Genomic DNA, 24596 nt, shown 5'->3' with positions numbered 1-24596 from the left:
GTGCCTCAGGAATTTTTCTCAGACATCCTTCCTTGCCCCCAGCTACTGGCAGCTCATTCTTTGGGCTCAGTGAAGATCTGGAGCATCTTGAGGGGATTTAACCTCCTTTTGGCTAATTGACGTGGAAAGCAAAGGTTTTGAGTCTTACCAAAATAACTTACTGTGCTTCATGTTATCATTAGGTCTTTGATTACTTAAGTAAACTGAGTCTTCTCCATATTAAGAGCTAAATTTTGCTCAGAAGCAGGTAAGTTTCTGTATTTGCCTTTGAAATAGCTTTCAACAGCTGGTCCTTGTGCTTGGTGGATACCCATTGTGTTTTGGAGGGATTTCTTGCAGCTACTGCTCTGTGCTGACTCTAGGCTCTGGTGTGTTACCTCACGCACTCAGTGAAGGCCTGTGGGGGAAGAATGGGTGGATTCATATTGTCTCTGTGGCTAGGGCTCCTGGGATTCTAAATCATTATGCCAATCCAAGGGATCTGTGACCCCTTTCAATCAGAAAACTGGACATTGGATAACTAACTGCATGTGGCTGTGTCTTAGGAACTGCTCTATGGTGTACACTGATGTTCCCCCAACCTTCCAACAACACGAGGCTCTCCTCACACAATCAGGCATTTACGAACATGAATTAAGTAGCAGTAGAGATACTATCGTGTGTGACTATCATATTTGCAAATAATAAGCAAAAGAATGTTAAAACACAGTATTGTGAAAGAGTGTATACAAAAATAGGCCCTACAATATACTGCTGTGATATTAAAAACTAATATTCTTTGACCCAGAAATGTCATATTTTAGAATTTATTGAAAGAAAGTATAAAACACTGTAGATTGGTTACTACATTGGTAGAGACTGGAAAGCTAACTATCGCTTTACAACTTGCTGAGACCTAGCTGCCAACAAGTACATGCACCTGCACGAGATTAGTAAGGTGAAAGTGAGGCAGCCTCAGCAGTGATGGGAGAGTCACAGAGCTATTTACTGGCACTGAACCCATAGTAAAGAAGGTGTCATCCCTGACTTTGGGGACTTCAAGATGCAGGTTGTGTGCACAACATTTCCCCGTGTATTATGGCTGAGGTAATGTGCTCCTAAAGCCAAAAAGTGAGGTGATAACTTTGAGCTCACTGGATCTTAGCAAAAGTGCTAGGGTTCCAAAGTCAGCAGTCGGGCAATAGCTTCTTGATCCCCAAGCTTTCTGATCATGCATGGTAGCAATATCTTTGGAAGGTCTCCATTATCATGCCTTTGGGTGAGTCACGCCCAGAAGACATAAAGGTGGCTCTTGTAGCCCTTCCAAAGACTCTGTAACAACTAATTCCATATCAAAAACTTATTTCTGCTTAAAGAGAATGGCTTCTTTTCCTGCAACAGTCTAATGACTAATAACAGAACTAGTTTGACACATAAATACAGAAATTAGATTAGTTCTTACCAGAGGGTAAGCAGGGAGGAGGAGATAAAAGGGGTGATTAGGCGCATGTGTGTGGTGATGGACAGATGGTAATTAGTCTTTGGGTGGTGAACATGATGTAGTCTGCACAGAAAACAAAATATAATGATACACACCTGAAATCTACATAGTGTTATAAACCAATGTTACCTCAATAAACAAAAAGAACTAGTTTGAAAAGGACAAGATGTGTGTACAACTATCTATATAGTATCATTGTTAGCAATAAAAAAAAATGAAATATATAAATGTTCAAAACAAGGAACTGGTTAACAAATGGTAATAAGCTACATAATAAAATAATAAATATTCATTAATTGAATTTATTTATTTTGAAAAAAATTTCAAACCTATATTAAAGTTATAAGTATGTTACAATGATTTCCCCTATACTTTCGTCTAGATTCACTCATGTGCCAATGATATTATATATATATTGTTTGGAATATGAGCTATTTATATCAAGAGAAAGAAAATGCAAATCACAGTTCCCTTTTGGTAACAATGTATCTACATACATTACACAAAGAAAAACGTTCTCCGTGGTTTTCTCTGGACAGATATTTAGTTACGTTTTTATTTTTGCCCATGTATAGTTTATAATTTTTCTACAAAGAACATAATAAACTAATAAAAGGAGCTAGATTAATTTTCAGGGACTTCTTTGTAAGGTACGCAGTTCTTTTATGTAAACTCCTATTTCTAGGATAAAGTGACAATGCCAATCACGCTTGTGAATCTTTATCAACCTAGAGCATGTCACCTCATTTCGGGATAATGCAATACACCATTTTCTGAACCTATGATTACCTTCTGAAGACTACTGAAACTTGCTTAATATTTTGTATGATACTTCACCTGCAGCTAGAAAAATGTCATTTTTATTTCAAAGATGACTGAACTTCATATAAAACATAGTTTATAAATTAATGTCTTTCATTCAACTTCTGAAACTTTCAGATTAAATAATTCTGGATTGCTTTACCTGAAAAAGGGTGATGTGGAAAAGGGTACCAGTTTTGATGCTGTGACTCTAAAACAGCTTTTCTTTATAATCCTCTCTAGATTCACATCTATTTCAAATTTACATCTAGACTACTGCCACCTTTAACTCTTTCTGCAGTTGCCATTGACTGTCACAGATAAATGACTTTGAGCTGCTTCAAGGAGAGATGGCTGTCATATGAAGGCCCAGAGCTACCCGCCATGTTTTTGTAGTTATATGGCCTCAGGAAAGAGTTGTGAACAACAACACTGGATTTAAAATTGTCATGGTCTTTTATATTCCAAAAACTATTATATACAGTTTATAGATTTAGAGCAGAATTTCTAAAGGTAAAATATAGATAAAGAAAGAATAAACGTGAAAGCTAACAACCAAGAAACCAGCAGAGCCTTGGAAATCATTTACAGGCTCTCTTATACATTATGAAGATAAACAAATAAATAAACACCCAAATAAATAAAGGATGAATTCATAAATGAATTATTATGTAAATAAAGATTGGCTGGAGCGACCACTCATCAAAATGTTTGATCCCCCTTCACAATATGTGAACAGTGAGCACCTTAAGATAAAATTCTTCCCATTTGAGAATTCTTCCTTAGGCTGAATTGAAATGATTTCTCTACTGCTTGGAGACGTGAAGAAAATTGCTATCACGGTCGTCAGGAGGATCGTTGTTTCAGGGGTAAAATAGCTTAATTTCTTCTGCTGTTCAATTTCTTTTATCACTCTGGTCTTAAAATTATAATTTTGCAGCTAAAAAATATAGTTAATAGTAGTAACTGTGGAAGGATTAGTGTCAGGTTGTAGGACACTTAAGGCTATAAATTTGCAGGTGAAATTCCAGATCAAAGGGAGGGAATAATCAGTGCCTTCAAGTCTTACGGGCGCCGTATATAGAGGTGTGTTTTGAAAAGGTGAATGCAAATTGCAGATTTTGCTGTTTGAAGAAATCTATTTTCAAAGAGAAGGGATTGAAAACTTATTTAAGTTTCTATGAAAATTCCAACTTTTAGGTGCATATAAGGTTTGTTTAAAGCAGCATTTCTGTGGCCATTTTCACAAGACGCCTAGAGGAGAAAGGTTCCAGAATAAAACCAGTTTGAGAAAGGCTGCATGTTCTATTTACCTCTGGATCTTTGCCATGCATGGCAACATTCCAAAAGTTCTGCTTAGTGTATCTTTCACAGTATACTCTGGGAACCACTGGTTTAAAGCAAGTCTCACTTACATATTTGTTTAACTATCTAACATTATTATATCAATTTCCTTTTGTTTCACGGACGCAATTTTTTTCAGTCAAAGCCTTTATTTCATTTATTACTTTTACCAAGAGCTTATTTAGATTCTTCATTTTAAAGTCAATTCTTTTCCTTTTTAAAATTTTTCGAATTGTATGTATTTGAACTATACAAAATGATGACGTAAAATGGTTACCAACATAAAGATAATTAACACATCTATCACCTCACATAGTTAACATAGGTAACTCTTTTGTGTGTGTGTCTCTGTGTGTGCATGTGTGTGTGGTGAGAATGATTAAGATGTACTCTCAACAACTTTCAACTATACGATGCTATATTGTTACCTGTAGTCACCGTGAGGTACATTAGATCTTCAGAACTTAGTCTTTTTACAACTGAAAATTCGTGCCCTTTGACCTACATCATCCCATCCCCCCCTCCCCCTGGGCCCCTGGCAACCAACAATCTGTTTTCTATTTCTATAAAATTGGCTTTTTTTTTTCTTAGATTTCACATATAAGTGATAGCAAATAGAATTTGTCTTTCTCTTTCTGGATTATTTCACTTGGCATGATGGCCTCCACATTCATCCATGTTGGTGCAAAGGCAAGATTTCTTTCTTTTTAATGGCTGAATAATACTCCATTGGAAATATATATATTTATATAAATATATCATATAAAATATAATTACATATTTATATATTATATATTTAATGTATAATATACAATTACATAACGTAAAAATATAAATAGATATATACACACACATAGACCACATTTTCTTTATCTTTTCATCCACTGCCAGACACTTAGGTTGTTTCCATATCTTAGCTTTTGTAAATAATGCTGCAATGAACATGGGTGTGCAGATATCTCTTTGAGATACTGATTTCATTTCCTTCAGATATAAATCTAGGAATGCTATTGCTGGATTACAAGGCACTTCAATTTTTGTTTTTTTGAGGAACCTCCATACTGTTTTCCATAGTGGCTGTACCATTTTACATTCCCACCAACAGTGTTTAAGGGTTCCCTTTTTGCCACATCCTTACTAACATTTGTTCTCCCCTGTCTTTTTTATAATAACCATCCTAACAGGTGTGAGGTGATATGTCATTGTGGTTTTGATTTGTATTTCTCTGGTAATTAGCAATGTTGAGCATCTTTTCATGTACCTATTGGTCATTTCTACATCTTCTTTGGAAAAATCTCTATTCAGGTCCTTTGCCCATTTGTAATTGGACTATTTGCTTTTTTGCTATTGAATTGTATGCATTCTTTATACACTTTTGATACTAACTCCTTGTCAGAAATATAGTTTATAAATATTTTCTCCCATTCTGTAGGTTGCCTTTCAATTTATTGATTGTTTCCTTTCTTGTGCAGAAGCTCTCTAATGTAGTTCCACTTGTTTTTGATGCCTATGCTTTTGAGGTCTTATCTAAGAAATCGCTGCCAAGATCAATGTCAAGGATCTTTTTGCCTATGTTTTCTTCTAGGAGTTTTATGGTTTTAGTTCTTACATTTAAGTGTTTGATCCATTTTGAGATAATTTTTCTAAGTGTTGTAAGTTGGAGGGTCCAGTTTCATTCTTTTGCATTTAGAATCCAATTTTCCCAACATCATTTATTGAAGAGACTGTCCTTTCCCCACTGTATATTCTTGACGCTCTTGTCAAAAATTATTTGACTGTACATGATTGGGTTTATGCATGGGCTTTCTATTCTGTTTCACTGGTCTCTGTTCCCATTTTTATGTCAGTATAATACTGTTTTGATTACTACAGCTTTGTAATATAGTTTGAAATCAGGCATGATGCCTCCAGCTATGTTGTTCTTTCTCAGGATTCTTTTGGCTATTGTGGGTTTTTGTGGCTCCATACAAATTTTAGGATAGTTTTTCTATTTCTGTGAAAAATGCCACTGGAATTTTGATAGAGATTGCATTGAAGCTGTAGATTGCTTTGGGTGCTATGGACATTTTAACAATATTAATTCTTCCAGGCCAAGAACACAGGATATCTTTCCATTTATTTATGTCTTCTTCAATCTTTTTCATCAGTGTCTTATAGTTTTCAGTGACTAGGCCTTTTACCTCTTTGGTTAAATCTATTCCTGAGTATTTTATTGTTTATAATGATATTATAAATGGCTTTTATTTTTAAATTTCTCTTTCAGATAATTCATTGTTAGTGTATAGAGATAAATTATTTTGTTCATGAACCAAGCAAGTCATTCAAATTTAAAATATCAACATAAATACAAAATTTCTTCATTAAGACCACTTAAGAGAAACAACAAACAAAAAACAAAGGAGCCATGATTTAATTATAGAACTTATCAAAGGCAAGCACATACCAATAGATACTAAAATTACCCCAGTACTTAGACTTGAAAAGGGTCTTTTTTAAGCATAAAACCATATCTGTTTAAATTAATTTCATTACTCATAAAAATCCTACATAAAATGTCATATGTCATAAGGGCAAAACTTCCATATTGTGGTTGTTATGTAGATGATTAACTGATGACATTAGCAGTAGGTTTTTAACCGAAGCATATTAAAGATCAGGTAGGAAAAAGTGACAATTACTTCATCAGAATAAGTTGCATTTTTTTTAAATTGTAAAGTGTATTGTACTGCATTGATGATGGTTTATAGACGAAACAATTTTATCTAACCTGCCAATAATGATGATTCACTGGTACCACCACTGAGTAAATAGTCATTCTTTTGAGTCCTATAGGGAGGTCTGGTGTCCAATATATCAATCAAAAAGTCACAGACAAAAAGCAACTTAGCTAAAGCCATTTTAAGAATGTGATGTTAATTTTGATTGTATGAATGAGTTCAAGCTAAATTTGTTACTATCTCAAATTGTTTGCACTGCTCTTTGGCTCTATAATCCAAATATTTAAATCAGCTGCTTCTGAAATTCAGGATGTTAGCCAGAATCTCACTAAGACTTCCCTTGATATCTAGATCTAAATAAAAAGGGATTTACAAATTGTCAGTGCATACTGAACAGAAAACCCTGTAAAACAGTAATAAACTGGAGGAATTGGTTGGTTTTAACACAAAGCAAAGCCTTGTAAACCTAGGAGATAGATAAACCTGCCAGTAGAATCACAATTTTAAATGTGAGACTTTATTGACGTGGTAAATTTGTGTAAGAAAGGGTTTTAAATCAGTTTATTAGTCTTTATGGTCACTTCAGTTGACAACTAGTAATAGAAAAAGCAGAAAGGAAGATAAATTAAGTAGAATCCACTGAAAAGAGTTGGATATCATAGTGAACAAGCAAGTGCAGAGAATTTCTCTCCCTACAAAACTAAATAAAACAAAAGAAAAACAAATAAACAAACAAAAACCATGCCATGCATACATCATGAAAGATAAGCAAGTAGAAAAATGCTTTGAAGTCAATTTTACATTTATATTTTATAACAAGCAGACTAGAAATAACTGTTGTTTCAGTACTTTGCACTAAAATTATCAACAACAGATAGAGAAAAAGGAAAAACAGCTATTTTAATTCTACCACCATACTTTCTGTACTCTACCACTCTGCATTTTGGCCAATATCATGGACTAAATTGTGTCTTCCCAAACTTCATAGGTTGAAGCCTAACCAAAAAAGTGACTGTATTTGAAGAAGGGCTTTTAAGGAGGTAAGTAAGGTTACATGAGATCATAAAGGTGGTGCCCTAGTCCAACAGAACCAGTGTCTTCATAGGAAGAGGAAGAGACACCAGAAATGAGCATGCACAGAGAAAAAGTCCGTGTGAGGACACAGGGAGAAGGTGGCCACTTGCAAGCAATGACGAGAGGCTTCCGGAGAAATCAACCCTACCTACACCTTATCTTGGACTTCCAGCCTCCAGAACTGTGAGAAAATAAATTCCTGTTCTTGAAGCCACCCAGTCTGTGGTACTTTGTTATGGTAGCCCTAAGACCAACGCAGTCAATACTTGTGGAGAAAAAAAGCACAAGTAACGAAAGAAGATTGAATGGAAAAAAAGTCTTAATCCTGTCACAAATGAAACAATATAAAATGAAACAACAACAACAAAACCCTGTAATGGCTGCATTGTGGCAAATTATAAGCCAGATGGAGAGTCATCTGGCCCAAGCTCGGAACAATACATGGACTTTTCATCTCGCATTGTTTTCCACATTTCTTACATAGTGACCATTTGTAACTACCATTTTGTGCGTGCAAAAGCATATTACAAAAATCCAGTAGCCAACAGAAGTCCTTGGTCAAAGATGGAATAACAAATGTATACGTGAATGACAAGACAGGATGAGAGCAAGAACTGAAGACAAAGAAATGAAAGTATAGTAAATTAAGCTATTGCTGGTTAGGATTATAACTCATTTGGTTTTGAATGCATTTCAAAAGCTCTAGAAAATAAAATATGCAGATATTTTTCCAAATAGAGTTGTAGGCTTTCAATTAGAAAAATAAGTTCCATAATGTTTTGGAAGATTAATATACCAAATATTACCATTTTGAATTGGCTTTAGTCTAAAATGATTTCAGCTGTGATGTGTTTATGCAGCCAATATAGAAGACAAGTTCAAAGGGTTAGAAAAGAAAGGATTTTAAAAAAAGTAATAAAATCTGTTTGAAAAGATTCTTGATTATATACATTGCAAAAAATAATCCAAGAAACATAAGCATAGCTCTAAGCTATTTTATAGGATTCTGGATTTGGTGACCTGTGTGTTGCCCCAGTTTCTCAGAAAGCGGTCAAGTTTCAGCATGGCTCCTCAGATTTGGGTGTCTGTGCAAAGGAAGATGAATAATATCACTTTTCTGATGCCTCACTCTAGGAAATCCTGTCTTAAATTAAAAACAGCCCAGTGGTATTGTCTCAGGGGAATAGCTACTGATTTGCCCTGGAGCTTGTTTAGATACTATTACTGTCTAATCTACGGCAGTTATAGTTTAGATTTATGACAATGAAACATTTTTTTAGTTCCAGAGTATACAAACATAAAATCAAGAGAAAAATTGTTAATTAATAACTGTTATTTGAAATTCATGGTAACTTAAGCATTTAAACCAATTACCTTCTGGGGCTAAAATGTCTCACATGTTTCTTTTACTCCCTGTCGAATAGCAGCATGGTGAAGAATAAAAACCAGCACTGTGGCAGTCAGTAGCAACTGTACAAGTCCCACAGCAGACATGGCTGTGGCAGTTCAATACCCTTCAACACAAGAGGAAGAGAGCAGAAGCGTAACAACACTGCACTTGATTTGCACAAGGAAATGGAAATCAGTTTGTGTGATTTGAAAAGAAGCACTGGTAGTTGAGTAAGAGAGGACTTTGTTTACGTCATCAAAGTACTGAGCTTTGAAAAGACAGATGGTTAAATTTCTTCAAGATTCTGAGTACATTCAAACTTTTTGCCACTGTTATATAATGCATGATTCTGAATGAAACCAATCATATTGTCTCCTGTGAATTCCAGCGTAGCATATCACACTGACCTCTATATTTTAGCTATTTATGCATGTCTTAGGTTCATGGTAAAATCATAAGCTCCCTGGCAAAAGGGGTATTTTATCTGCTTATTGTGTGCCCTGTAACACCTAGAGCAATGTCACACACAGTTGGGTTCTCTATAAATATTTATCACATAATAGAGCTCTGAAAAAGACTGGGGGTATTCACAATGAAGTAATACTACAGTCTGGGCTCAATGCTCTAAAGAACGTAATTGAACCGAGATATATCTACTGTATTTCTTGGTGGGCAGTTCTTAGTATATAAAAAATAAAACACGATTATTTTTAAATCACCCTATAAAAGAAACATATGTTTGCTACTTTTGCAGACCAAAAATAAACAAAAATCCTGTGGACAGTTTTACAATATTAACACAATTGCTTAGTTTTAATCAGGTTTGCCAGCTTCTGGCAGGTGTTTCAAAAGCAACATTTAAGTAGAATATAGCTAGATCGACTACTTTCATACGTATGAATGCTTCAGGCTTCCTCAAAATAACCTCTTAGAAATATCATCACTATTTACTTGAGAGTTACAGAGCACTGACTAATATATGAGTGATCAAATTCCATTTGTCTAAAGGCAAAATCAATACCTTCTGTGATCTATGAAAGATGATTTCAAGAAATAAAGGTGAAACAGCATTATAGAGAGATATGTATGTGTTTGTATTCCATCCTAATGTGTAAAACTATTATTTGGGGAGAAATCTTATTTTATCTGTAATTTCATAACATTTTGCATGAAGACTGTTGTGTTTCATTAACTAAGAGACCATTGACCTGTATATCCTTTATTGTACATTTCAGAGGTCGATGGAAATTGTCTTCAAGAAAGAGCATTTTTTTCCAAGAAAGTAGATCTTACAAAGAATCTTTTATAATCTACTCATTTAAGGGACCTGGGTACTCCATTCACCCCTACAGAACATTCTATAGTCCCCAGTAGAGTGAAAAGCATACATATATTAAGCACTCAAATGTTTGTGAATGAAAGAAGCAATAATAAAAGTTTATAATGCTCCTTAAACATCAATACTACATTAAATTAAGTTCACCATGTTCTGTATACAGTCATGCCTTGCTTAGGGATGGGGATATGTTCTGAGAAATGTGTTGTTCGGCAATTTTGTTGTTGCGTGAACAGCAGAGTGCACTTACACAAACTTTCATAGTATAGCATACTGCACACCTAGGATATATGATACTAATCTTATGGGACTACCATTGTATATGAAGTCCACCATTGACCAAAACATCGTTATGAGGTACATGACTCTAATGAGATACTGGAACAATAAATGCTGTTTATAAGTTTTCCGTAAGAAGGTTTAAAAATTAAAGTGTGTCGTTACCAATAAGAGAGTGAAAAGTCAAGCCACGGATCAGGAGAAGAACTAGCAATGTATAACCAACAAAAGACTTGCATCAAGAACATATGAAGAACTCTTAGAGATTAGTAAGAAAAAGACAAACAACTTTTTAAAATAGGCAAAAGACTCAAATAAGCCTTCAGAGAAGATTTCCAAATAACTCACATGTATGTGAGCATGTGAGAAGGTGCTAAACATTATTAATCATCATATAAAAATTCAAATTAAAATCCAAAAATATATCACCATATACCCATGGGAATGATAGTACCAGATGTTAGTGATGACCTGGAACAAGCGGGACATTCACACATTGCTGGTGGTAGTGTAAGCACTTCGGAAAACTCTTTGGCAGTATCTACTAAGGTTAAATATGTGCCTACCCTATGACCTGGAAATTCCACTTCTAGATAAATACTCAAGAAAAGTGAGTGCATCAATTGTACCAACACACAAAAATAATCATTACAACTACATTCAATTTAGCTAAAAATGAGACACAATCATGCAAACCCAAATGACCACCAATCATAGAATAAAAATTAGGAAATGCATACCTGAATCTCTTAAGGTACCACATAGATGAGATTTTTTAACTAAAAAGCTAATTTTAAGTACTTTACTGGATTTTGTCAAAAATTCTGTTTTATACAATTGACATAATTTTTGGTGTCTATAATGCACATATTAGCATTACCATTATAAAAAAGATTTTAAAAAGTTATTTCACTGTAGCTTTCATAGAAAGAAATGTAAATATAAAGTAAAATACTAATATGAAGTTTATATTTTCTCAAAGAAAAGAGGGAGGAAATTTATAATTTTAAAATATATATTTATTTCCTAAATGTTTGGGGGACTTTTTTTACACACATTAATATTTATTTTGTAGTTTTTTAGTTGATAGTTTTTAATTCTAAAAACTTATAAGCTAATTTTAAAAGAACGAATTATTTTTATTTTTGTAAAATTAGTGGTAGCACAAAGGGAGCAGAAAAGCATATTCAAAATAATGACAGAATTGGGGCCGGCCCTGTGGCCAGGTAGTTACGCTCCCACACTCCACTTCAGCAGCCCAGGGTTTCATCAGTTTGCATCCTGGGCAAGGACCTAGCACTGCTTATCAAGCCACGCTGAGGAGGCGTCCCACATAGCACAACCAGAAGGACCTGCAACTAGACTATACAACTATGTCCTGTGGAGCTGTGGGGAGAAGAAGAAGAAAGAAAAATGACTGGCAACAGATGTTAGCTCAGGGTCAATCCTTAAAAAGAAAACAAAAAAATAGTAAGAGAAGTACTAGAAAAATATCAAGCATATAAAAGCCTTGGTTCTTGCCCCTTACTTACCATTCAATGAGTAAGTCATTGGTAAACTATTGCTACCACCAGAAGACAAAGTAATTTATTAGCTATCAGTGTTATAACTTGGAAAAATAGTAATTTTTTAGATTTTGTTTTCAAGTTATAATGAAAATTTCCAAACAAATCCAAAAGAAGAGAGAACAGTACAATGAACTCTCATGTTCCTATTGTGTAGCTTTGGTGACCATCAACATTTCACTATTCTCCAAGCAATTTTTTTAAGGTCAATCTTTCATGAATTCCAAGAAAAACCTATAATCATTAGTAGCAGATTCAGATTCATTAAACATTTCTGAATCTTCAAAAGATTCCATCCTCCCCACTCAGGATGACTTAGTTCAAATTCAGTGGACTAACCTCAGGGAAATGGCTTCTTTTCTTAATGTCAAGTTTTTTAATGTCAATGGTTTAATTTCTCTTCATTTCAAAATCACAGTGAGAACGTTGAACTGGAGGAAGAGCTCCAAATGTATTGCACTTGTCTCAGTCACAATTAACTGTTTTCTTAGCAGTCTAGAAGATGTTGCTAAACTCCTGACATATACAACAACACAAGTGAAACAAACAGTTACTATGCTGAGTAAAAGAAGCCACACACAAAGGGCTATATATTGCATAATTCCATTTTTTTAATGATATTATGAAAGACAAATCTATAAGGGCAAAAATCAGATCAGTATTTGCCAGGAACTAGGGATGAAGGGAGCAGACTGAAAGCAAAGGGGCATGATGGGACTTTTCTGCGTGATGGAAATACTATATATCTTGACTGTGACTGTGTTTACATGATTGTATACATTTGTCAACATTAATCAAGCTGTACACTTAAGAAGGGAGAATTTTACCGTATGTAAATTATATCTCAATTCATCCAATAAGTCTAACTTAAATAAAAAGAATAGCATTCCAAGGTCAAATGGACGAAGTACAGTGAGACAACCCTCTTCCTTGATTGGGGCAACACACTAATAATGAAGTCTGAACTGGTACATATTTAGGGCAATCATTTCACTTTTTTTTTAATCAAGCTTGTAATCCATTAAAATATCCTGTATGCGTTCAGTTTTTTAAAATAAATGCAGTACAGTATGTTAGTTCTTTAAAGATTCCATCTGATATGTTTAAGTCCGCCACATGAACTTAGCAAGATCTTTTGGAATCTGCATATTGCTATACAGGAGTAACTGATATTTCTTACAGCCTTATGCCATCTGCAATTAGTCAGAAACCTTTCCTTTAGAAAATATTGTTCTATGTAGAAAAATAATTCTGAATTTGTTTTTTTTTTCGGTTTATACTGGATTATATGGAACATGATTTGTATCCAGTAACAGAATCTAAATAAAATGATGAAATATAAAGATACTGAAGACAGATAAAATATCTTTGTCTTTGTAAGAGAAGTTACATATATCTTGATGTTATAATTAAGTTCTTTCTTTGAAATAAACATTTTAAATCTTTCTTTTAAATGCTGCCTGTGTTAAATTATTTTGATGAAGCCACATAAATTACTGTGGGGTTTTGTTTCCTCCAGTTCTCTCAACTATTATATTTTTAAAGTGTTCATATATTTTAAAGAAAAATATGCGATATTAAATTTTGGTATGCAAATATACCCTATAAAATTTAATATGCATGGATAAGTAATTCCCATTTTTAAAAATTCCGTATGCTATTGTTTGTTTGAACTTGTGATAATCCTACCCTTCTAAATTGGCCTATAGAACACACACACACACACAAACACAAAAATCTCAACTGAAAGAATTTTCTTTCAATACAGATCCTAGTTCATTCTTAGATTAGTATGCAAACATTTTATTTTTTATTTATTTATTTATTTGCTTATTTTTTGGTGAGGAAGATTGGCCCTGAGCTGACATCTGTGCCAACCTTCCTCTATTTTCTCTGTGGGTCACCACCAAACATGACTTGATGGGCAGTGTGCAGGTCCATGCCCAGGATCCAATCTCGTGAACCCTGGGCTGTGAAGCAGAGTGAGCAAATCACTATGATACCAGGTCACGCCCAGTATATAAACATTTTCAACTATAGAACAAAAAAGTTTCCTCCCAAGTGAATAAGTAGCTACATTTTCCATGTCACTATTCGTTATTAAGAAACCATGCTGTACTTCAGATAATTAGGTTTAGGTATAACATATCACAGTCCTCTGTTACAAGATGTTCAAAGACATTTTAAATAGCATTATATTCTCAGATACTTCCATAGATTTGATATTTCTATAGCTGTTTGTATCAATTTGATACTCGATAGTTTATTTATCTGCATTTTTCAATGATTATACGTCTTCTAAGATTCTCTAAATAAGAAAACTGCAACACACGAGGAGGAAAAGACATAATTTTAAGCTAACCTTCCTCAATTTCTGGATATTTGATCTTGTACTTTCTTCTTCCCGATCACCCACTCATTCAAAAATATCTTAATTTCCAAAGGGAGACATTTGCAGCTGATTTTCCTCTTTTGAGTTTTTTCCCAGGCAGGTAAGAGAGAGAATTCACAGTAGCACAAAGAGCAGGAAGAATTCACTTCCAGAGCTAGATATAATTTAGGGCACGCACGTTGGGATTTTGCTGATCTAAAATGTACAGATTTATCCATTTCATCTTTCATAATGTCTTCTTTATTACACTATGTATGGAAATGTCAATGAAAACTATTAAACTAGAAAATACTTTATGAAAGTCATAAAATGTTAGTTTGCATTACATTTCAATCAAGAATTATGGCTAATCTAAAGTGGTGTTCATTATCTCTTTCTTTTTCTAGTTTGGTTTCTGTGATACTTACTGGAAACTCTGTGAGCATCTAAAAGGTCATTTCTAAAATACACCACTAGCCCTTGCGGTTTGGAGGAAACCACCCTCCAGCGCTGGCATCATTGCTCTCATTCTGAGAAATAACACATAGCATTTTCTCTGTAGTGAAAGTCACAAAAAGAACACAGAAATAAAAGCGTGATCTCTACTAATAAACAAGAAGGATGTTCTGAAAAATTCTTTGAAACAGGTGAGAAGTGACTAAATTTAAAAAAAATATGTAACTCTAATGAGACATTATCACAAACTGCATGATTTTCTTCAAATTACTCTGTAGGAAAATGCACGCTTTCCTTTTCCATAAATATTTTTCAAACAATATTTTCTAAATATCTTGAATTTAGTTCTCACTATATTGAAGGAATTAGACAGAGATCCTGCTCTCAGGGGGCTTACAATGTAGTCAAAAAGATAAGACAGGTCCCAAAGTTACCCAAACCATGAATGAGGGGAGAGAAATCCAAAAGTAGCCAAGTTTACCACAAAATGTCAAGATTAGCAGAACTAGACACTTGAGAGCTAAATTCAATTTTTAAGAAATAAATTTACATTTTTACTTATGTTCTCTATCACTGTATAACTCACACCTACAATTATCATCATGACAGAGCAGCAAGTGAAGAATTTCAGAACATAAGAAATTAGTTGAAGGGATATTGATAAAAAAATCAGCAATGGATTATTCTTTAAAACACTTGTGAATGGTTTTTATGCAAATTAAATAAGAAACGAAAAATTATGAAATGCCAAATTATAGCATAAAAGGCAGTTTTACATAATAATTTTACAAAAAATTGGTTCATCTTACCTCTGCTACCAGTTGCTGAAGAGATGGCGAAGATACAGAATACAGACTCGAGTTACCCCTTATGGGACTATGGAGGCTAACATAAGCTACAACATTTCTCTGCAGAACCTTCTTGAATTCCTGAAATCCAAAAATAATCCATCTTTAACGTAAACAAAAATAACAGATTCTATTTTGTCAGTTACATGTTGAATAATAAACACTTCCTACTTAAAAGTATTATATTACACAAGCACTTTTTTTAAAAAAAGTGATCTCGGGGCGGCTCCATGGCCGAGTGGTTAAGTTTGTACGTTCCGCTACTGCAGCCCAGGGTTCGGATCCTGGGTGCGGACATGGCACTGCTCGTCAGGCCATGCTAAGACAGCATCCCACATCCCACAGCTAGAAGGACCCGCAACTAAGATATACAACTATGTACTGGGAAGTTTGGGGAGATAAAGCAGAAAAAAAAAAAAAAAGATTGGCAACAGTTGTTAGCTCAGGTGCCAATCTTTAAAAAAAAAGTTAAATTAAAAAATTAAAAATAAAATAAAATAAAATAGGGCGCCTTCAGCCGAAAACTTGTGGGGGAAAAAAAAAAAGCGATCTCATACCATTTAATAGAATACACAAAGGTCGTAAAAGGATTTTAAATAAAGGTCATGAGGAGTTACATATAACATATGATAAAATATTTTAAAGCATGTTCCTGACAAAAGTTAAGTTTTAAGAGAAAATGTCCTTAAGTGATTAACAGGGCATAAGATTCGGTGTCACAATACAGAATGGAATATTTGCACCAGCGACAGCAGTTAATTTTATAGTCATAGAATTAGAGAACAGACATGGGTAAACTATTTCCATGATTAAGGGAACCAACCCTTTCCTTTGAGGCAATGAGCTACTTTTTGCACAAAGAGGCTCTTTTTTCTGAGCAAAATGGGACACAATACAATCGTGTCCCTGCACATATCACCTGAAATAAAACCTGGTGCATTTCACCCATATTAGTAGCATAAAATGATTCAGTAGAAGAGTTTTTCCACTTCTCTGCTGAACCCTATCCCTGAAAATTAAAGATGACCGATCCTATTAATCGAGTACCACTAAGAAGTCCTTCTGTAATTTTCCTCCATTTTTGCATAAACATTTAATGAATAATTGTCATGGTGACAATTGTTTGGAAATCTTTCTTATTCCAACCCTATCAGATGAAAGACTGCAAGGACTTATGTACCTAGCAAATCAATAATGTTACTCCTATTTTAAGGTGAAAATTCAGCTATACCTCTATAAGATAGGTGAAAAGACAATTTCTTCAAAGTTAAATATTTTAATGAGCAGAAACGATGAACTTAAGGTTAAGTACTCTGCTTTACACATAATATTGTTTAAAAAATATCCATTGTTATACAAGCACTATGGAAAAACAGCTCCTATGTGCACATACCGCATTGACACTGTCTATATGTTAGTCCATGTAATTCTCACAAGAACCTCATGACATATGCAACACTCATTTGAGGAATCGAGTCTTGGGGAAGTTAATCTTGCCTGAGACCACATGTTTTACAGACTTCTTTGACAATAAAATCTGTACTATTTCCACAACAGCCTGTGAAAAATGAAGATTCTTCACAGAAGAAATGATACTTTTTAAGGAACCTGTTTAGTAAAATGTAATAATTTTCCTCGAGGATCAAGATCCTTATTGAGTCAATTCTCCAATAACTCTATCACTACAAATTCCATTTTTAACTTTATTTACCAATATCACCTAACCCTTTTAATTATACCTGTGGGTTTCCAGGGGCTCCTGTGCAACCAAAATTAAATAGGGCAGTATGACATGTCAACCAGTGCTCTCCTCACTTCACTAGGGAATATATTTAGAGCAGAAACTGGCTTCAGTCTAAAAGAAAATGTTTCATTCTCAGAAGGAGTACATTTGATAAGAGTGGACAAAACTGAAACTACTAGTTTTCTACATTCCTTCTCAGATAGTTAAAAAAATTATTTCATGAACTGTATTGAAAAAATCTTCTGAGATACAGTAGTTTACAATGGTACATTTTATAAGCCAATAGTCAAAGCTATATATTAGTCATCATTTTCTTTACTTATATATCTTTACCTACCTGGTCATGGAAAAAGCCAGAAAGTGACTGAATGTATAATTAGTTGCCAAACATGTGTACATACATAAATATTCTAGGACAGAGGTCCCTAACCTCTTTGAATAGGAAGATCCTTTTCTAACATAAACATTTTTTTCCTATAAACTCCCACATTATAGTAGTTGTATTTTTAGTATCTGTTGATTGAGAAAATATAAAATTACCAAAAGATACAATGAAGTCAGTAAAACAAAAACAAATTTGTATTTTATTAACAACAAAAATATCTACTTAATTTGAAAATATAATTGCTCACCTACATGCAAGGCTACATTATTGATTCAACTTACAGGCTATGATGCTTGATGTTCGAATAAATTCAAGGATTCTTTGCCATAAACTTCCTCACACGCAGGGGCTCAGGATATTTAAGTTAGGAACTACTAATGGTAGATAAGCTTACTTTGCGAAAATAGCTTAGAAATATACGTGTTAATTTAAGACTAACATAAATTGATTGTGAAAGTTACTAGATAGATATCAAGAAGGCTGTATGGTATAGTGGAATAAATTTTTGGAATTTGAAAAGAATCTTCGACATTTTCTTAAAATGTGCCTTATTGTTACAAGAAAACCAAAGCATTGTATTCTTCGTGATAAAAAAATTCTAAATTATTAAATCAGCCCAGATCACAAATAGATTCCTCAAATTGTTTTTTAATTTGTTTATATCTTTAAAGTAAGTAAATTTGGAATAGAAGTTTGAAAGCTTGGTTTAGCTATTACATTTTCCGTTTTACTAAAAATTTGTCAATTTAAAAAGGTTCTTTCAGCAATGGAATTTCTTCATTTCATTAGTTCTTTTGAATACGGAACAAGCATTCACACCATTAATTTGCATATGGAAAAGCATTCCACTTTGCAATGTGTGAATCTTGATACATGTCATGCTATAAAACTTCTCATTTTTAAGACTTTTCTTTCTTTCAAATTAAAAAGACACTGCTATTTTCTTTTGTGTATATTTCTGATACTTTATTTGATATTCAATAGACATTTTATCTTTTGTTTTTTTGAGTGCTTCAGTAAAAAGCAAAACAAGAGAATTTCCTATTAGACATTTAAGACTTTTTTTCTCCAAAGCTGTGGTAGTAAACAAACTGGACTATCAAATGGTTTTACTTTCGTAGCTAAAATTGTTTAGGTCTTTTTCTTATAAATTTCCACTGAAACTCTCCAAAAAATCATAAGAGTGAATAGAATATGTAAGAGTTTTACAATGTTTTCATTGTTGTTAAAATGGCACTAATCCAATTATCAGTTGTCATATTCCATTAAAAATACAGCGCATCTGTGAGACACAGACATACGGAAAGCATTGAAACTTGTATACTCCAGCTGTTTCCTAACCACGACCCACTGCACGCTAGATTTCATTTGAACAAAGCCTTCCTAAGGTAGTTATATAGGTAAGCAGGTAGATAAGTAGAGAGATACATAGATAGGAAAGAAGGAGCAGGGGCCTAGGGGAGCAAAAGTGGAGGGAGGAAGGAGTGGGGGAGGGAGGAACCTGCAATTTTGAGTCCAGTCTCTGTATTGTAGAGCTGAGGTATAATGCTAAGGTAACAAACATTTAACATAGGAGATTGTTTCCTAATTCCAGATAATTGCTAGAAGGTTTAAAGAAAGAAAAGTAATGTATCACCTGATCCTTTCTTGTCCCATGCCTGTCAATCTGCCTAAGGAGAAACGCAATAACTAGGTAAGCACTATTGTGGGTATATCAGAGTCTGTAGGTAGCAACAAGAATAAGATAGTTGCAGGTCATACACAATTCCCTACGTTCTGATTCTAATTCCCCTTCACTCTTGTGAGTGATCTCAGCAAATTAACAGATATGACACCCTGGTTAAGATGCACATTCTTGTCCCTGGCTTCAACAATGTTACTTTGTCAACTTTAGTCAAAAAAAAAAAAAAGAGAGAGAGAGAAAGTATAGTAACTAATACACATTTACCTCTCCCCATTCGTATGAGCCAATATTGCCAAAAGTTGTTCCTCCCCACGAACAGAAAACAATAGTGCGGTCTGGTCTCCATCCTCTCTTAACTCTTAACATCAAGGCCCGGATGAAAGCTGTGATAATGGCAGTGCTACTGGCCCATTCTTGTCCATTATAACTGTATGCGGTATGATGGTGGCTGCCGACTATGACATACCGGTCTGAAATAGAAGGAAACGAGAGCCATTAAAACAAAATATAAACCTTAACAATAAATTTAATGACATTTACATAATCCTATTGCACAAGTGAGCAACAATTATGCAAAATTGTTCTAATAATTAAGACTACTTTAACATTTTTCACCCACTGCCTTGATTCACACATCTGTGTATATCAAAGCAAAGCCAGCTGCTGAACCCAATTATGAATCCAAAGCTTAGATCCATATTACTGTCCTTTGCAACATGCATATTAATTAATGAGGTATACAAATATGCCACAATGAAACCCTTATCTAACATTTTTCCAGAATCATAGTGGGAAGTGCCCTGTGAACAATGTGTGTATGCTCAGTAAATATTAATGAACTGTTAATACATTTGATGGAACAGCTATTCAGTTGCTGTAAATACTCAAAATGTGGTAGTCATGTATGGATTTTGCAATAAATGAAGTATTTAGGGAATCAATTACAGCTTCCAACTTAATAGTTTTAGTTCCTCTTCTTTCTCTGAAGAAAAATAATTTCAACAACATCATAAGTCATCCAACTACTCTCAAAATTTCTTTTTCACACATTTTATTTCATATGATCATACAGAATTAGGACACTGTTAGAAAGGTCTCCATGACACATGAATGTGGCCTGTTCAATGAATATTACTGACTATTATCAGTAATAAAGTAGACCAAAAACTTCTACAGTTTCCTCTGATGTTGTTATTAGTGGATGTTATTGGTACAGAGCTAAATTTATCTGACCAAACAGCCACATATATTTGTATAAAAAGATTTCTTCACAGAGTGTCATTTCATTAGATGTTTCGTACTTAGATGCTTAAGTGGGCAGACTCTGAAGCCAGGCTACTTGTGTTTAAACACAGGCTAGTCAACTTACTAGTTGTGTGACTTCTCTGTGCCTTAATTTCTTCAGCTACAAATGGGAATAAAAATAGTACATACATTATTCCCTTGTTTTGAGTTTAAGTGAGTTACTATTTGTGAGGCACTTTGAACAGTGCCTGACACATAATAAGTACTACACGTGTGGAATAAATTAATCACCCCCTGAATTCATAGCATCAAAAAGCTACTTTATGGGAAACATCACTGTGTGAAGCTATTTGAGTTTTCCATACGGATATTGGAAACAGCAATGAATTTGATCTGTCAACATTTTAGCAAAATTTCACTAATGGTGTACATAGTGTGTCTATAAATGTTGAAACCCTAGGAATTTATTCATTCATCTCTCAGATACGTGTGAAACTTCTGTTTGGAATTGTCTATATTCTAAATAAATCATAGCTAAAAACCTTCATACTAATTGATGATTGTTTCTAATCTTCAGAGTCATTAAATAAGAAAATTATGTGAATGAACAGCCAATATTTTTGTGTAGAATTCAAATAAACAAGAGTTAAGAAGCAAATTGATTTTAAAAAACTGGGTTTTGGGGGCCAGCTCCGTGGCCAAGTGGTTAAGCTCACACGCTCAGCTGAGGTGGCCCTGGGTTCAGATCCTGGGCGCGGACATGGCACCACTCGTCAGGCAACGTTGAGGTGGCGTCCCACATCCCACAACTAGAAGGACATGCAACTAAGATATACAACTGTGTACAGGGCAGGGGGGTGGGGTGTGGGGAGATAAAGCAGAAAAAAAAAAAAAAGAGATTGGCAACAGTTGTTAGCCCAGGTGCCAATCTTCGGGGGAAAAAAAAACTGGTTTTTTTTTTCATATTGAATTTCAATACAGGAAGCTCTTTTACCCTAAAGCTATTATAATAGTGTACAATTTGGTTTTTCAGTAATGACTTCCAAATACAGCAATGATGATAAATATTTCTAGTGCTTAAATTATAGATCCTTATGATGGAAATTTGTCGAAATGGTTGAAATGCAACAGCAACAATTTTCAAATACATTTATATCTTTATGATGATCAGAGATTGTTCAACATTGCTACTGTAAGGAAATCAGAGAGAATACATACTTCCCACGAATTTTCTAAGTGTTGGCTTGCAAGAAATTGGGTGAATGCAAAACCGGATCTCAACATTCTCTGGGATAGCAATTGTGGGATCAATTTGACTAAAGTCATGGAGAAGAATAATTCTCCAAGGAGAACTTGAATAAATGCCCCAACCAAATCAACAGAAGTGGCACAAGTGTACTAAAAATAGTATTGCACTCTACATTGTATGACAAACACATCAGATGGTAATATGTGATTCAACTTCATGGTGTATTTGGAAGGGTTGCTATTAATTTCTTAATATATATGTCAGTTATTTTTACTTTTTTAGCCTGTATAATATTGTATGAAGATCCCGTCAGCATCCTATAACAAGGCACCAAATTATTTAGAATTTAACCAGGTGATCATTTTCATAAGCACCTTCAAAACCTAAAGCCATACAAATGCTAGGCAGAATTGTCAGTGCACCAAGGGTCAGAGATGGAACATAGATTAACATTAAAAGATTAGATTTGGAGACAAAAGCTTTTATTTTTTAAAAAACACCATTAAAACGAGAATATTTTCTTTTTTGAAATCCTTTCCTTGACAAAAATAAAAACTTCAATGGCATTATAGTGAATAAAAGAAAACATTGGCTTTTGTAGCTTTTCTTCACCAGGCACATTACAGTTTAACAAATCTAAACTCTGTGTTCTCCATTTTTGGTTTCTTTCCCCTCTTATAGTCTCTGCTATGATTTACTTTTGAAGAGATATGGGAAGAAAGAGAATAAAGACCTACTTCTTGGTTTCATTTTTATTCACTCTTCGAGTGGTATAAACTTTGCGTTACTTCTAAAGTAGGATATTTAACTATGCTACTAAATTATTATAGAGCATTTCTTTGTGATGTTTCATATAAAGTGTAGATTATAAATACTTAACCCTACTTACCTGGAGAAGTCAAGCCCTTTAAATATCCAACAACGTTAGTAACTGTTTTGAATTTTGTAACTGTCTGAACTTGCATGTTGACAATTCTTTCTTCTGAAAAAAAACAATTTTAAAAGATGTTCATTTCTCTATATCTTGTATGTCTTTTCTTAAAACATTCAAATTTATTTATCCAATATCATAAGCAAAAGAATTTCAAATAATTGAATTTTTCTAGATAACCAAAGTTACACTTTTTTGACAAATAATTATTCAATACTTTGTGTAGACTCTATTTGTAGATTCTTGTTTGCAGTGATGACTAAGATACAATTGTTAGCCTGATAGCACTGCAGAGCCATAAATAAGCAATTCTAAACTTCATATTTGGAGCCACAACACGGTTCAACATGAGATCAAACAGAAGACGTCGGGGAGATGTGGGCAACTCATATTTAAAAAAGGAAAAAAAGATCAGATAAAAATATATCCAAAGAACTTTAAGTACTTTTCTAGCTTCAAGAAAAGAATATGTGGAAGATAACATTTCCTGTGTGACTCACTACTATATTATTACTCTGAAAACTGTAAAGAATAAAGATTCTTAAAGTGATACATATTTTCAAATATTAGAGTCTTCATTTCCACCTGTATTTGTAGGTGTCTCAGCTCTATTCTAAATCTCCACCAATTACTCTGCCTCTCTGATTTCTTCCATTCATGCCAGATATTCAGAAGTTTTGACAACAAATAAGGTAATGACAACAATCAGGAGGGACTCCAGTCACAGACTTGCAGTGGTCTTTAAAGGTTTTTGGTGGTGACATGTGTTAATCCTGTATTTGATGGATCCTGGGAAGTCTGGGGGGGTTTCTAGGGGAAGTTCAAGGGCAGCCAAGTGGTACCTTTGGGGAGAGGAGTGGCAAATAGAAAGTAGCTATACATGCTACACTAACAGGCCTTCAAATGTCACTTCTTATTGCTGGATGAAAATTATTATGACAAATAAGTTACTTCTTTCCTTAAATGTACCCTACTAACAGTTTAATTGAAAAATCACTATACTGAATCTGTTAAAATTATAACTAAAATAAGAGTAAAGAAGTCCTGAGAGAATGCCTGAGAGCCTCACGTGTGGGAAAAGGAAATCTGCTTAGAGTCTGGGTCTTGCGGTTCTAATGCATAGGTGCTGTGCATTTTTGTTTGTTTCAAATTAATATACTTTGTTTTTTAAACTAGTTTCAGATTGCTGGCAAAATTGAGCAGAAAGTACAGAGTTCCCACATACCCTGTCTTTCCCCTGCACTTATTATTAGCATCCTGCATTAGTGTGATCAACATTTGTTACCATTGATGAGCCAATACTTTTTCATTTTTTTTGGCCATCCAGGCAATTCTGACCTCTAGCAACGCTGTGTACAGCAGAGCAAGACCCTGCCTGGTCTTTTTGCGCTACCCGCTCACCTTCAGTGCCATATCAGACAATGCTGCACTACTTTCATAGGGTTTTCACGGACAATTTTTTCAGAAGTGAGTGGCCAGGTCCTTCTTCCTAGTCTGTCTTATTCTGGAAGCTCTGCTGAAACCTGTCTACCATGGGTGACCCTGCTGGTATTTGACGTACCAGTGGTATCACTTTCAGCATCACAGCAACACGCAGTTGCCACATTATGACAACTGACAGACTGGAGGGAGTGGTTCCCTGAGTGGGAATTGAACTTTGGCCACAGTGGTGAGAGCACCGAATCTTAACCACTAGA

At 34.3% G+C, this 24596-nt stretch overlaps 1 protein-coding gene across 10 annotated transcripts in view; it reads right to left on the bottom strand.

The window, feature by feature from the left end:
• Positions 1-24596, bottom strand: part of NAALADL2 (N-acetylated alpha-linked acidic dipeptidase like 2) — a 1266186-nt gene that overhangs the window by 298260 nt on the left and 943330 nt on the right. For all 10 annotated transcript variants that reach the window (XM_070582377.1, XM_070582380.1, XM_070582376.1 and 7 more), the window contains 3 exons: positions 22858-22950; positions 19739-19944; positions 15623-15742 (listed from right to left, as the gene is read on the bottom strand). In XM_070582377.1, coding sequence (XP_070438478.1) covers positions 15623-15742; positions 19739-19944; positions 22858-22950 — 419 coding nt within the window. The remainder of the gene's footprint in view (positions 1-15622; positions 15743-19738; positions 19945-22857; positions 22951-24596) is intronic.

The sequence above is a fragment of the Equus przewalskii genome, chromosome 18 (genome assembly GCF_037783145.1).
Source record: "Equus przewalskii isolate Varuska chromosome 18, EquPr2, whole genome shotgun sequence".
In the NCBI taxonomy this organism is placed as follows: Eukaryota; Metazoa; Chordata; class Mammalia; order Perissodactyla; family Equidae; genus Equus; species Equus przewalskii.
This window is presented reverse-complemented; position numbering and strand designations above follow the sequence as displayed.